Source organism: Vipera berus (genome assembly GCF_964194415.1).
Source record: "Vipera berus genome assembly, chromosome: 4".
Classification (NCBI taxonomy): Eukaryota; Metazoa; Chordata; class Lepidosauria; order Squamata; family Viperidae; genus Vipera; species Vipera berus.
The window spans coordinates 2,857,447-2,872,934 of record NC_138206.1 but is presented as its reverse complement, the minus strand read 5'-3'; the positions used below and the strand labels follow the sequence as shown (position 1 = coordinate 2,872,934).

Below are 15,488 nucleotides of genomic sequence, written 5' to 3'. Positions count from 1 at the left end.
GATCATGTGACCTTGGGACTCTGCAACCGTCATAAATATGAACCAGTTGGCCCAACATCCCAATATAAAGCCGGCGACCACGGGGATGCTGCAATGGTTCATAAAGTCTTTTTTTTTTCAGTGCGGTCGTTAAACGAACTGTTGTTAAGTCGAGGACTATCCGTATTAGGCAGAAATGCAGCCGTTGGGGGGGGGGGGCTCTGCAAGAACCTTATCTGAGCACCTGGACAAGCAATCTGTTCAATTAAAACTTTCCTGTCTAAGGCTTCACCTGCCTTGCATTCTTAAGCTCCCAATAAGGTAGCTTTGACACTTCCTGCCACAGACGTTTAATATTAACGGCAAATTTTATTTTGGATACGGCAAGGCCTGTGCAGCGGAATAAAAACTGCTGTGGAAATAGGTGCCTCTTTATCACACTTTAGGAACGGGGTGGAAACCTATAATGTTTAGGTTTAGATTTAGATGCCCTTTTAGGCCTAATGTTACTTTTAGCATTTTATTTCATGCTATTGGTTATTGTTATAAACCACACAGCCAGCCATTGAAATGGGCATAAAATGTACACATTTGTAAATAGGATTAAATATAGATTAAAATTCTGTATGTAATATGCGGCCTCCTCACTGCTACAATTTTATGTTCAGTTATATCTGATAATACCATTTTTGCCCTATTATAACTCACTGCTGGTGGAACAATGTCTCTGGTTCCCTCAGCTAAAGATTGCTTAGTTGTATTGCACCAATTCTGGAGCCTCGTTTTTGGAAAGCAGTTAGAATTTCCAAAATTATTCCAAAATTCTTAGCCTTTCTTTTACTCTGGCCAAAGGCTTCTTACAGTAATAAAAAAATTGTGTTGCCTTGTACTATTCAATGTAATTAAATTTTGGGTACCCTATACAACACATTAAACTGTTCGATAACAGAATTCCGACAGTATTCTAAATCAGATCTGGAAAACCTCAATTTCTTGAAACCCTCCCAAAATTACATCACCTTACTCCCAACACTGGGTGCTGTGTTTATATAGCTCACAGAATAGACAAGGATTGAATTGAATTAAATACTTTATTTGGCCAAGTGTGATTAGACACGCAAGGAATTTGTCTCCAGTGCAGAAGCTCTCAATGTATTAGTGTGCCTAACATAAAATCTGCACGAATAACAGAATTGATACATTGATCATTTTGATTAAAACGTGTTAAGATAATTTATGATCATGCTTAGGGTACAAACGACCCTCAACTTTGCAATAATATTCTATGGAGCAAAATGGCCTTTGTTTTTCTCCAAATCAGTAGGGCTGAAAAGCTTAATATGTGCAACGTCCTTATGCTTCAAGAGAACTTCTGCAGAATACTGAATACTCTAGTTAACTAGAGCAGAATACATTTCTAGCAAAGTGGCCATTTGCTTGCTTACTCTCTCACTTTGAGATTTAAAGTGGATAGACAAGAAGGCAATTTGATATGATGCTTCCAAGCTCGTATTTTCTTGCTCTTTCGTCAAATCAAACCTGTTAACATCTAGTCTTCCTGCTCTTTCCCATGTTTGTATGTATACACAATCACACACACACACACATACATATTTCATCCACAAAATTCTCACTAATGACCAGAGAAAGTTCTTATCTTTCAGAACAAAATAAGCAGACACAAGTTAAGTATATCTTTGCCAACAATTCCATTCAACTATAAAGAAGCTGAGTTTGGTAACAACACCGCCTCAGACTTTTGAGTGCTAGCGGTAGTCACTTCCTTCAGCAATTAAATCCACAACACACTAAAAAAACTACATGGAGTACATACGAATACTTAAGCTTTAATTTAATAATTGATCACAATGGAATTACTGCACACATACATTTAGACAGGTAGTCCTTAACCCATGGCCACAATTGAGCCCAAAATTTAGGTTGCAAAGTGAGAAATTTGTTAAATGAGTTTTGCCCCATTTTACGACTTTTCTTGCCACATTTGTTAAGTGAATCACTGCAGTTGCTAAGCTAGTAGCCCGGTTGTTAAGCGAATCTGATTTCTCCGTGGACCTGGCTTCTCAGAAGGTTGCAAAAGGCGATCCCATGACCCTGTGATCATCATTAATGTGAGTCAGTTGTCAAGCATCCGAATGTAAACCACGTGACCGTGGGGATGCTGCTACGGTCATACGTGTGAAAAAATGGTCGCAAGTCATTTTTTTTCCCAATGCCACTGTAACTCTGAATGGTCTCACTAAAAAAAAAAAGAGAATGGACTCAATGGTCTCAAAGAAGACGACCACAACCAACGCAAGGAGATCTTGGATAAACATTAGGAGACACTGTTGACACTGAAACAATTCTGATTTTGTATGCCAAAACACCATGGCAATCTCTTAGAAACGCTGAGGTTTTTACCCAGCATTACAGATCTGGCACTCTGCAGAAGCCTAGACTGGATGACCTCCATCTTCCCTTCCAGCTCTGTATGTAAAGACAGTCACAATTCTGGGGGCTGTTACTGTGACCCCTATCTAGTTTTATTTTTTTTATTTTATTTTATTTTATTAGATTTATATACCGCCCTTTCCCGAAGGACTCAGGGCGGTTTACAGGGCATTTTAAAATCACACCAATATAAAATACAAAGTTAAAAGACAATTAAAAGATTAAATTATCACTGAAAATAAAACCCCAGTTAAAATTCTCAGTTAAAAATTCTCAGCCTGGGTCAGAGAGCTCAAAGAGCCAGGTCTTCAGGTCCCGGCGGAATGAACGTAGGTCAGGGGCAGTCCTGAGCTCCACGGGCAGCTGGTTCCAGAGGGCAGGTGCACCCACAGAAAAGGCCCTCCCCCTGGGTGTTATCCGCCGGCAATCTTTTACCGGCGGCACCCTGAGAAGACCCTCCCTCTGCGAGCGCACTGGACGAAGGGAACTTGATGCTGGCAGCAGGTGTTCCCTCAAATAGACAGCTTTCTCTGACCTGATTTCTTCTGGAAGGTTCCATATGTTTTCTGCCAAGCTGGCCAATACATCTGGAGGGCCTTAGGCTACGCTACAGTAGTTTTACTCTTGTGCTGCTTCCAGATTCCATCTCAAACACAAAGTCGAACGAGATAATTATAAATCTTCAGTGCTGCAAACAAAAATGGGCCTGAGAAAAACTTTGAAATATTTAATAGCTATCGTACAAAAGATAGCAAAGGGATGCTTTGGCATCCTGGCCGCTACACAGGCTGAGCTAAATTACACTAGTGGTGGAATTGGGTCTCAATTTCGCCGGCCCCAATTTCTTGTTGCAGAACCTTAAGAACTTGCAACATCTGAAATCCACAAAATGATTTTTTACAAAATCGTGGGGTGTTTTTTAGAAATAACCATACTTTCAAATAAATGCAGACTTTGCCAATGAAATCTGAAGAATCTTTGCAAAACAGTAGCTGAAGAACTGCTGCTGAAATCAGTCAGTCCAGGCAAGTCCAGAGAATGATTATAGGGTTCATTCCAAACTCACACTAGAATTTGGAATAACATACTATAAGGAAGCATGGAATTTAGTCTTCAAAGATATATAATTTACAGATATTGTTCTAACGGCAAAATGAAAGACCAGGGGGAAAAGGATTAAAGAAAAGTTACAACGAATTATTTAATTCAGTCAGAACCTCCCTTAAGAATTACGGTGGCTCAAAGGCTGGAAGATGTGACTAAATGCCACAGTATTTTTTTTAGCATAGATCAGCTGCAATTTCCATTTCTAAATAGAGTATGTTTTTAAGCATACATAAAAATAGAATCACTGCAGATCTCCGCTAGCACCCTTGTAAATCGATATTTACTCTGTTAAAATTGGGGACCTGAAGTTGAATTAAGAATCAACCAGCATTAACAAGTTAACAGTAAGCTTTATGCTACCAGACTAAAAAGACCTGAAGTACCATGTTGCAGGGTAGGGCTGAGGAATTTGTGAAGTATCTGCAGGACAAAATCGCTCAGATCCAGACTGGCTTGGACTCCGACTGGGCACAGTCCGGCGGAGCGGAGAGGGCAGGCCTTGATTATACCATTTGGGATGAGTTTGACCCTGTGACTCTGGATGATGTGGACAGGATCATGCGTAAACTCAGCGCTACCACTTGTTTATTGGACCCATGTCCCTCCTGGTTGGTTTCGGCTGCCCGGGAGGTGACGGGGCTGGCTCCAGGCAGTGGTCAACGCTTCATTGACAGAGGGTGTCTTCCCCTCCGCCTTGAAAGAGGCGGTGGTGAGGCCCCTCCTCAAGAAGCCTGCCCTGGACCCGACCTCATTGAATCACTACTGTCCTGTCTCCAACCTTCGCTTTGTAGCGAAGGTTGTTGAGAGTGTGGTGGCGCGTCAGCTCCCGCAATTCCTGGAGGAAGCGGACTATCTGGACCCGTACCAGTCCGGTTTCAGACCCGGCTACAGCACGGAAACGGCATTGGTCGCACTGGTGGATGATCTTTGGTGGGCCCGGGATAGGGGCTGTTTCTCAGTCCTGGTCCTACTTGACCTCTCAGCGGCTTTTGATACCATCCACCATGGTATCCTGCTGCGATGGCTGGAGGGGTTGGGAGTGGGAGGCACTGTTTTATGGTGGTTCTCCTCCTACCTCTTGGGCCACTCGCAGTTTGTATTGGCAGGGGGACAGAGATCTACCCCGAGGCCCCTCACTTGTGGGGTGCCTCAGGGGTCGGTTCTCTCCCCCCTCCTGTTTAACATCTACATGAAGCCGCTGGGTGAGATCATCTGCGGCTCTGGGGTGAGGTATCACCAATATGCTGATGATACCCAGTTGTTCATCTCCACCCCGAGCCAACCCAGTGATGCCCTTGACGTGATGTCCCGGTGCCTGGAGACGGTGCGGGTCTGGATGGGAAGGAACAGGCTCAGGCTGAACCCCTCCAAGACCGAGTGGCTGTGGATATCGGCATTGAAGGGGAAAGAAATTCGGACGAAGGGACAGGAATTCAGACCTGAGTCGATAGAGAGCTTTGAACCAGCCAGGCAGCCTCGTCTCCAGAAAAAGAACCCCCGTGAGCACTGCCCGCTGAACTTTTATTCACCTCCAACATTACAAAAAACTCCATCCCTCTCATACAACATAGCATACATAGATAATTGGATACACAGAGAGAATTTCTCAGGTGCCTCTGAGATCATACAAAAACAAGGTACTAAAAGATATATGTGATAGCTTTATCATAGCGTTTCCCAAACCTCCCACATGCCAGCCTGACCATGAGCCAGGAGAGTTTGCTCTCACTGTAACTCAAGTGAAGGCCAGTTAATGGGGGCTGGAAAAGCAGAAGGGTGAGAAACCAAATTCTTGGGAAGCCAAATTCTGGCCGTTCCCACAGGCATCTCGCATTGTCCAACATGTTCCATCTCTTTTGATGGGGGGGGAGAGCTATTGCCCCCCTCAGAAGGGCCCGCAACTTGGGTGTCCTCCTGGATTCACGGCTTAAAATGGAAGGTCATCTAACCACCATGACCAGGGGGGCCTTTGCACAGGTTCGCCTGGTGTGCCAGTTGCGCCCCTTTTTGGACCGAGATGCCCTATGCACGGTCACCCACGCCCTCTTCTCGTTTGGATTACTGCAATGCTCTTTACATGGGGCTGCCCTTGAAGAGCACCCGGAGGCTTCAACTGGTGCAGAATACGGCCACGCAGGTGCTTATGGGAGTATCTCGGTACTCCCATGTTACACCACTCCTGCGCGAGCTGTGTTGGCTTCCGGTTGCCCTCCGGGTGCGATTCAAGGTGCTGGTAATAACCTTTAAAGCCCTACATGGCTTAGGCCTGGGGTACTTGCGAGACCACCTGCTGCCATTGTCAACCTCCCATCACCTGGTTCGCTCCCACAGAGTCGGCCTCCTCAGGGTGCCGTCGGCCAGGCAATGCTGGCTGGCGACCCCCAGGGGGACAGCCTTTTCTCTGGGCGCGCCAACCCTCTGTAATGAATTGCCCCCGGAGCTGCGGACGACCACTGACCTTCGGTCCGTCCGCCGTGACCTGAAGACCTGGTTGTTTCAACAAGCGGGCCTGGACTGACTACGGTTTTAATTAGCTTTTTACTGGTTTTTAAAATTGTCATATAATTATTGTATTTATTGTTTAATTCTTTTTTAAATTTTCTATTTTATGTTTTTAATTTTTATTGTTGTGCGCCGCCCTGAGTCCTTAGGGAGAAGGGTGGCATATAAATTTAAATAAATAAATAAATAATAGATAGATAGATAGATAGATAGATAGATAGATAGATAGATAAACAAATAATAAAGGAATTTTCTGTAAGTTGTCAACCCCTGCAACCGCAGCATTCCATGCTTTTAAATCTAGCAGTGAGACAGGCTGATTTTTCCAGCAAATATATTCCAAGTATATGCCTCGGGAATCTTTCAATTTGGTTTGTATATTGTTTTCTCTCTACTCTGTTCATCCTTCTCTTGAGGTAACAACTCTAATTGTCTCTAGAGAAAAACACCGCTCTTTATAGTGCTGCCAGTGCACTTCATAACTCTTGCAACAGTACTTTATAAAAAATATCCGGAGGGACAGTTGTCACGGCTAATAGCTATATAAATCAAGTTTGAAAACCTGAAAATATGAGTCCAAATTACTAACTGAAGGATGTAAAAAGGAGGGGGGGAGGAGGACCCTTGGCTGACATCCTGTTCTCAGCTTTTCAGGTACAGGTACTTGAATTCCCCAACTCTCCTTCAAGAAAGGACATTATTGTGTAATCTTTTTTTTCTGAATGAGGCTAAAAAAAGTCTTCGTCTGAAGTTCATCCAAATGGCAGTTTCTCAAGCACGCAAACTCTCGATATATATATATATAGAGGGATGCGGTGGCTCAGTGGGTTAGGACGCTGAACTTGTCGATCAGAAGGTCGGCAGTTTGGCGGGTCGAATCCCGAGTGCCGCGTAGCAGAGTGAGCACCTGTTACTCGTCCCAGCTTCTGCCAACCTAGCAGTTTGAAAGCACATAAAAAAACTGCAAGTAGAAAAATAGGAACCACTCCAGTGGGAAGGTAACAGCGTTCCGTGCACCTTTGGCGTCTAGTCATGCCAGCCACATGACCACGGAGACGTCCTCGGACAAGCGCTGGCTCTTCGGCTTTGAAACGGAGATGAGCACCGGCCCCTAGAGTCGGAAACGACTAGCACGCATGTGCGGGGGAACCTTTACCTTAAATATATATATATATATATATATATATATATATATATATATATATATATATATATATATGTGTGTGTGTGTGTGTGTGTGTGTGTGTGTGTGTGTGTGTATATACACACACAAACACACACACACACAGAATGAACCATTAAGTCAACCCTAATTAGGTGACTTCTCCAAGACCATCCTTGATTTGGAAAGCTGAAAGAAAAATCTTAAAATTTAGATTCCCCGTGCAGATGCCGATGTAAGGGCATTGATTTCTGTGTTCTGCCGCGAAGAAACCTGCGTTTGTGGCTTCGTTCACCTTTGCAATAATGAAACTACTCTTGCCGAGTCATATCCACGAGCCTTTTGCTAAGTAAGGCATTTCCTAAATAAAGGTGGTTTAGAATCTATTTAGAGCTCAACTATAAAGGGATGGATTCAAGTCCCCATACCTATAATATTTTTTTTTACAAATCACCAAGGAAATAATATTATGGTTTTCATTATTTCGTCTGTAGCTTATTTTTCATCACAAAATATCACCAGTGGCCTACACAAAAGCCTATAAACAAAAGTTGGTGAGTTAAGAGTCTAGAGAAGTGTTCCAGTTCCTCTAAAGATAGAAAGCTCACTGGGTGAACTTCAGACAGTGACTTTTTTTAGCTTTATTTCCCAAGGGCTTTTGTTTTTCAGGAAAAACAAATGGCACATAATAATGTGCCTTCTTGGAGGAAAGCTGGAGATTCCAAGCACAAAATAAACCAGTAACATATTCATAAACAATACTGCACCTATATAGCTGGTTTACGTGTGTGTTGAGTAGATATAAGTGAATGGAAGAACACACACAGGAACATGCACAGTTCAATTCACAATTACTTCAGAAAAGTATGGGTTTCACTTGGAAATATTACTATTCAATCTACCATAAATATGCCTTATATTTTATTGAGATCTGTGGTATGCTTGCCACCAACATACCCGCTGCATCATACAAGCAATGGCATCAAACAATACACGAGACAATAAATATCTATTATTCCTAACCGATGGAAAATTGTGATTACTGAGCCAAATGGTAACCATTGGAAGTATATAAATTATGAGTTGTCTTACCTGTGAGATTGGCAGCATATACATTTAATAAATAAAGGTATAAAAGGTACTTTCAAAAGATTCACCTGAGCATTTTTACTGATGCCATGCAGATACCACCAGAATCATAAAGACACCAAGCATATTGATGCAGCTGTTCATGATCTCGGGGTATTTGTCTACACCCAGTTAGCTTTTTTTAAAAACTAGAAAGATTAGGGAGAAATCATTCCACAGCGTTTTATGACTAAGTGGTTCTTACCCCCTGCAAAATAATAAAAACAATACGGAATTCTGGATTTTGATCTTGATGGAAGAATGGGAAAGTAGAGAAGAGACAATAGATATCCTGTAGTAAAAGTTTAGATCAGGGGTGTCAAGTATTGCAACTTTTTTCCCATTGCCGAAGTTGGGGTGGGGCACTGTTTTTGGCACGATGCATCCGGCCCGTGGGCCAGCAGTTTGATACCCCTGATTTAGATTATTACTACTCGAAGTGTTTTGTTTCTAAGACTCAATGCCTGTCTTTAAAGCAAACTGTCTACTTTTCACCTCACCCCACGCCCTATAAAACCACATCAACCGAGTATGAATCAGCAGTATTGTCTTACTTTGTAGGTATGTAGAAATATTCTCTAATCATTTTTAGGAGCATGAAATTAATAGAAATGTTCATTTTTGAAGAGTGAGGGCAATTACATTCAAGCAGACTTGTCACAATGGTGTACCACAAGGACAATTCCAATATCATGGTTGAGAAAAATCTACCTTTTCTTTCTTAATGGATCCTATCACTCTTCCACTGAAGAAACTAGACCAAAACAAACAGTAAATTCAAGTGCTTACGAAAATAATATTTTAAAAGGATCAGCCCTTAACAAATTTAGCGATTATAATTCTTTCAAAAAATATACATAAACGCCCTTTCTAGTTTTCAACCCAATCAACACTGTCAGGGACAGGTACACCAAAATACAAAGATAATATTCATAACATGTTAATGATTTATTCTTATTCTTTCATCAAATTGAAAATCTCAGCGCAGAACCAGCCGTGTTGAGTACATATTTATCCTAAAAGAAAACCACTTTCTTTTCATATGGTGTGGATAGCCAAGCTAAATTCTTATGATGAATCTGAAACTACTAAATTATTCCAGACTAAATTCAACAGGGGGTTTCAGAGTGATTGAGGATTTATCTATTCCCAGCAAAAGAAGAAATTACAGAATTACAGAATATCTTAAAATGCAATTAATTGAGAAAACCAAGTCTCTATGGAACTTAGTCAACATACTATTAGAAAAATGTAGTAATTCCCAGATCCAGAAAATAGTAAAATTCCTCCTGAAGTTAGAAATAGCTAGGCGTGTTTAAAGCTCATGGTTTCCAAATTAGCAACTGAACTATGACAGGGAGAAGCAGCCAAAGAAAATTAGTGTTTCTTTCCACCGTTTGTGTTAGCTTCCAGTTGGATGCCACCGAAAACCAAAACAGGCTCAGACACACAACACAATACAAAAATCCCACTGCTTCAGTGTGGTTTACCGGATCAGCCCAGCCAACTAGATGTGCATTAGCATGCTAAGCTGGATTCACAAAATACATTTGCCAACAGCCATGTTTTGGCTTATTATGCAGTATAAATACAAGCTAAGCCTCAGAATTGGAAATAAAAACATGCATTGAGAGGGGCCTGACACCCTGATCTGGATTAATAATTGGGTTGTTTTCCTCCCACTCCACAGAAAGATGGGCCAGCAGCAGAGAATGCCAGGTTGTCCAGCGGCCACTGTGAGCCTTTTAATACACAGATATAAAAATGTAATGAATGAATGCATTACGTTGCTTTCCAGGTAGCTTCTCCTGTTTTTTTAGAAGTGATCCAGTGAAAGCAGAGGTGGTTTAATACAAAGGGGCTTTCTCGGAAAAGGGGAGGATTCTTTTAGGATGGGGGAAAGAGGCTAAGGAGATCGGGACCCTTCCACCACCACCCACCACTATTTATCGTTTGCTCCAAATGGAGGTAATTAATAATAAAAATAATCCAGGTTTCTTTTGGCCCCACCCGGGATCTGCCTTTCCTTCCTGTCCCTCGCTGGTCAGATGGAGGAGGAAATCAGAGTGCAAGAGAATAACAAGGAGGAAGAGGAGGAGATGATGATGATGATGAAGACGAAGATAAGATGATAATGAAGATGAGGAGGAGGAGGAGGAAGATAATGAAGAAATTGATGAAGACGACAATGGAAATGAAGATGATGAAGATGATAATGAGGAAGATAATGAAAAGTGAATGGAGATGAAGATGAGGAAGATGGTAATGAAGATGAAGACTATAATGAAGATGGAAATGAAGATAATGAAGAAGATGAGGAAGATTATGAAAAAACTGATGGAGTTGAAGATGATAAGGTGACGAAGATAATGAAGACGAAGACTATAACAAAGCTGGAAATGAAGATAATGAAGAGGAGGATGAAGATGATAATGAAGAAGTTGATGGAGATGAAGATGATGATGGAGATGAAGACTATAATGAAGACGGAAATGAAGACAAGGAAGATGAAGATGATGTGGAAGACAATGATGGAGAAGCTGAAGATGATAAGATAATGAAGATGAAGACTATAATGAAGCCAGAAATGAAGTTAAAAAAGATGAAGATGATGATGAAGATAATGAAGTTGATGGAGATGAAGATGATAAGATAATGAAGACTATAATGAAGATAACAAAGATGAAGATGATGATGAAGGTAATGAAGTTGATGGAGATGAAAATGAAAAAGCTGGAGATGAAGATGATAAGATAATGAAGATGAAGACTATAATGAAGATGGAAATGAAGATAAGAAAGATGAAGATGATGATGAAGATAATGAAGTTGATGGGAGATGAAAATGAAGAAGCTGGAGATGAAGATGATAAGATAATGAAGATGAAGACTATAATGAAGATAAGAAAGATGAAGATGATGATGAAGATAATGAAGTTGATGGAGAGGAAGATGAAAATGAAGAGGCTGGAGATGAAGATGATAAGATAACGAAGATGAAGACTATAATGAAGACGAAAATGAAGATAACAAAGATGAAGATGATGATGAAGATAATGAAGTTGATGGGAGATGAAAAGAAGCTGGAGATGAAGATGATAAGATAACGAAGATGAAGACTATAATGAAGACGGAAATGAAGATAACAAAGATGAAGATGATGATGAAGATAATGAAGTTGATGGGAGATGAAAAGAAGCTGGAGATGAAGATGATAAGATAACGAAGATGAAGACTATAATGAAGACGAAAATGAAGATAAAGATGAAGATGAAGATGAAGATAATGAAGTTGATGGGAGATGAAAAGAAGCTGGAGATGAAGATGATAAGATAACGAAGATGAAGACTATAATGAAGACGGAAATGAAGATAACAAAGATGAAGATGATGATGAAGATAATGAAGTTGATGGGAGATGAAAACGAGGAGGCTGGAGATGAAGATGATAAGATAACGAAGATGAAGACTATAATGAAGATAAGAAAGAAGGTGACGATGAAGATAACGAAGTTGATGGAGAGGAAGATGAAAATGAAGAAGCTGGAGAGGAAGGCAAGATAACGAAGATGAAGGCGATAACGAAGACGGAAATGAAGATAACGAAGAGGAATAAGAGGAGGAAGATAAGGAAGAAGTTGATGGGAATAATAAAAGATGATAGAAAGATCCAAGTTCTCCTGACGGAGCTGGAGGAGAACCAGAACCCAGGCGAGGCGGGCCCGGGGCAGCCCCCGCGCTCTTCCCCCCCCCACCACCCGCGCGGGGGCTCATGGGAGTTGTAGTCGGCGCGCCGAGGCGATCGGCGCGCCGCGGTTCCGAAGGGCAGGGCCGGGCCGGACTCACCGCTTTGCTCGCCGAGGAAGACCAGCTTGAATTTCCGCAGCGGGTTGCCGAAGTCGCCGCCCGCCGACATGACGAGGAGGAGGAGGAGGAGGCCGCTGCTGGAGGACGACGAGGAGGAGGAGCGGGAGGAGAGAAGGAGCCGCCGGCGGGTCTCCCCGGCTGACTCTCGGGGGAGGAGGGAGAGGAGGACGGGCCGCGCCGCCTCAGGCGTTCTCCTCAGGCGCCTGAGGAGAGTTTAGGCCTTTCCCGCCACGGAGCCGGCCCGACGCGCGGAGGACTGAAGGAAGACGGCGGCCGGGAGACGGCGGCAGCTCCTCCGGCGGGACTGAGGGAAGCGGCTCCGAGCGGACCCCTCGGCCACGACACCAACTTCGCCCGGGCGCCGCGCTGAGGCAATGCCGGCTCCGCCCGCCGTCCGCCTCTCCTCAGGCCAGGCCCCGCCTCGCGCCCGCCCGCTGCTCGCCGCCGACCAATCAGGAAAGGGGAAAAAGCAGCCCTGCCTCGCGCGGATTGGAGGGACCAGGAAAGCGGGGGGCGGGGCCGAGCTCCCGACGCTCACCCGCCGGCTCCAACCTCCGGGAGGAGCAGGAGGGTGACGCCAGCAGGAGTAGTGCGCAGGCGCCAAAAGGGAGGGAGGGAGGTCTTGGGAAATGAGAGAGAGAGAGAGGGAGAGAGACAGAGGGCGTGTTTTGCGAGGTCGTGACGTCAGCCTTACCCTCCGTAAGCATTGGTCGAAATGACCCCGGGAGGCGGGTTTTGTGGAAAATCGTTACCCGTTCCCATGGTTACTCGCACCTCCTCTCCCTGCTTGGGTCTCGGGGAACATCCTTAATGGTAAAGGCTTCTGCAACGTGGCGCCCGCGAGTATTATTGTTATTTCTTTACGTTTATATTCCGCCCGTCTCGCTACAGACTAGGCAGCATTACAGCTTCCATCATCCTCACCCTGACACGAAGGGAGTTGTAGTCCGAGAGCTCTGAACTGCACCTTGGCCAAAGAAAGTAGAAAAATTGGGATAATTTCATTTGTATATAATATAACATAATATATAATGCAATGCAATACAATACTATACAATATGATATAATACAATACTATAATGTAATGTACTATACTAATAATATAATACTAATATAATAATACTATACTATACTAATAATAAAGGGACACGGTGGCTCAGTGGGTTAGGACGCTGAGCTTGTCGATCAGAAGGTCGGCAGTTTGGCGGGTCGAATCCCGAGTGCCGCGTAACAGAGTGAGCGCCTGTTACTCGTCCCAGCTTCTGCCAACCTAGCAGTTCGAAAGCACGTAAAAATGCAAGTAGAAAAATAGGGACCACTACGGTGGGAAGGTAACAGCGTTCCGTGCGCCTTTGGCGTCTAGTCATGCCGGCCACATGACCACGGAGACGTCCTCGGACAAACGCTGGCTCTTCGGCTTTGAAACGGAGATGAGCACCGGCCCCTAGAGTCGGAAACGACTAGCACGCATGTGCGGGGGAACCTTTACCTTTACCTTATACTAATAATATAATATAATATATAATTATAATATAATGTAATACTAATATAATATAACACTAATATACTATACTATGTTATACAGTATTGCAGTTTGAAATCTGTGCAATGCCTTCAATTGTTGGCTGACTGTGATTTTCTGTTAAGATTTATTCTTTTCTCCTCTATGCTTGTGAGATTCTGTACCAACACATCAAACAACTGGAGAAATTGCCCCTGTGTGGTCTCCACTCCATCCCGATTTACGGCCTTCCTTACCACAGTTGTTTTAAGTGAACTGCTGCAATTGTTAAGCTAGTCTGGCGATTCTTAAGTGAATCTGGCTTCCCCTTTAATTTTGCTTGTCAGAAGTTTGCAAAAGGGGATCTCGTGAACGTGGGATGCTGCAACCGCCATAATAAATAAATAAATAAATAAATAAATAAATATGAGTCAGTTGTGAAGTGTCTGGATTTTGATCATGTGATGATGGGGAGGCTGCAGTGGTAAGTGTGAAAAACGGTCGTAAGTCATGTGTTTGAGCTGAACTTCGGATGGGCACTGAACAAACTGTTGTAAGTCGAGGACTGCCTGTATTAATTATTTATTTATTGGTTTGATTTATTTGATGGCCACTGATCTTGCTTTGAATATAAAGTCGTCCTGGCTTTAGAAAATGTCTAGGCCAGGGCTAGGCAACCTTGGCTCTTTTATGACTCGTGGACTTCAACTCCCAGAATTCCTGAGCCAGCATGGGGAAAAATATGGCCCCTTCATGACTCGTGGACTTCAACTCCCAGAATTCCTGAGCCAGCATGGGGGAACTATGGTCCCTTCATGACTCGTGGACTTCAACTCCCAGAATTCCTGAGCCAGCATGGCTCAGCTTGGAAACCTCCCCTCAGCATGGCTGGCTCAGGAATTCTGGGAGTTGAAGTCCACAAGTCATAAAAGAGCCAAGGTTGCCTACCCCTGGTCTAGGGCAGTGGTGGTGAACCTATGGACACGCAGGCCAGAGGGGGCACTCATTACCCATGCTGAGGGGAAAGGGAGAGGTTTCCAAGCTGAGCCATGCTGGCTCAGGAATTCTGGGAGTTGAAGTCCACAAATCATGAAGGGGCCAAAGTTCTCCCATGCTGGCTCAGGAATTATGGGAGTTGAAGTCCACAAATCATGAAGGGGCCAAAGTTCCCCCATTCTGGCTCAGGAATTCTGGGAGTTGAAGTCCACAAGTCATGAAGGGGCCAAAGTTTCCCCCATGCTGGCTCTGGAATTCTGGGAGTTGAAGTCCACGAGTCATAAAAGAGCCAAGGTTGCCTACCCTGGTCCAGTGTAATCAAGAGAAGGACCAGGGGTGACCTGACAGCACTCTTCCAATATCTCAAGGGCTGCCCCAAAGAAAACTTGCCCGTCAACCTCTTCTCCAAAGCACCTGAAGGCAGGACAAGAAGCAACAGATGGAAACCAATCAAGGAGGGAAGCAACCTGGAAATTTCCTGACAGCAAGAACAATTAATCAGTGGAACGACTGGCCTCCAGAAGCTGTGGGTGCTCCATCGCTGGAAGCTTTTAAAAAGAAACCGGTCTGAAATGGTTTTGGGCCTCCTGCTCGAGGAGTGGGGTTGGACTAGAAGACCTTCAAGGTCCCTTCCAACTCTGTTTTTCTATGCTGGAGGTTAAGATTACCACAAAGCTGCTTCGAAACGGCTTTGCTTCGTCCAAGGAACAGGACCAAACTCGAATGCTCTTGAAAGGAAGGGAGAATAATCAGCAGAATAATTCATTTGTTTTTAAAACGAATGGCAGAGTGACATC

The 15,488-nt window shown here is 43.6% G+C and overlaps 1 protein-coding gene across 2 annotated transcripts in view; it reads right to left on the bottom strand.

The window, feature by feature from the left end:
* RAB6A (RAB6A, member RAS oncogene family) overlaps positions 1 to 12,584 on the bottom strand; it is a 62,736-nt gene extending 50,152 nt beyond the window's left edge. For both annotated transcript variants that reach the window (XM_081327883.1, XM_081327882.1), the window contains exon 1: positions 12,174 to 12,584. In XM_081327883.1, the coding sequence (XP_081184009.1) occupies positions 12,174 to 12,243 (70 nt within the window). In that variant the 5' untranslated portion in view covers positions 12,244 to 12,584. The remainder of the gene's footprint in view (positions 1 to 12,173) is intronic.
* Between the last annotated feature and the right edge of the window lie 2,904 nt (positions 12,585 to 15,488).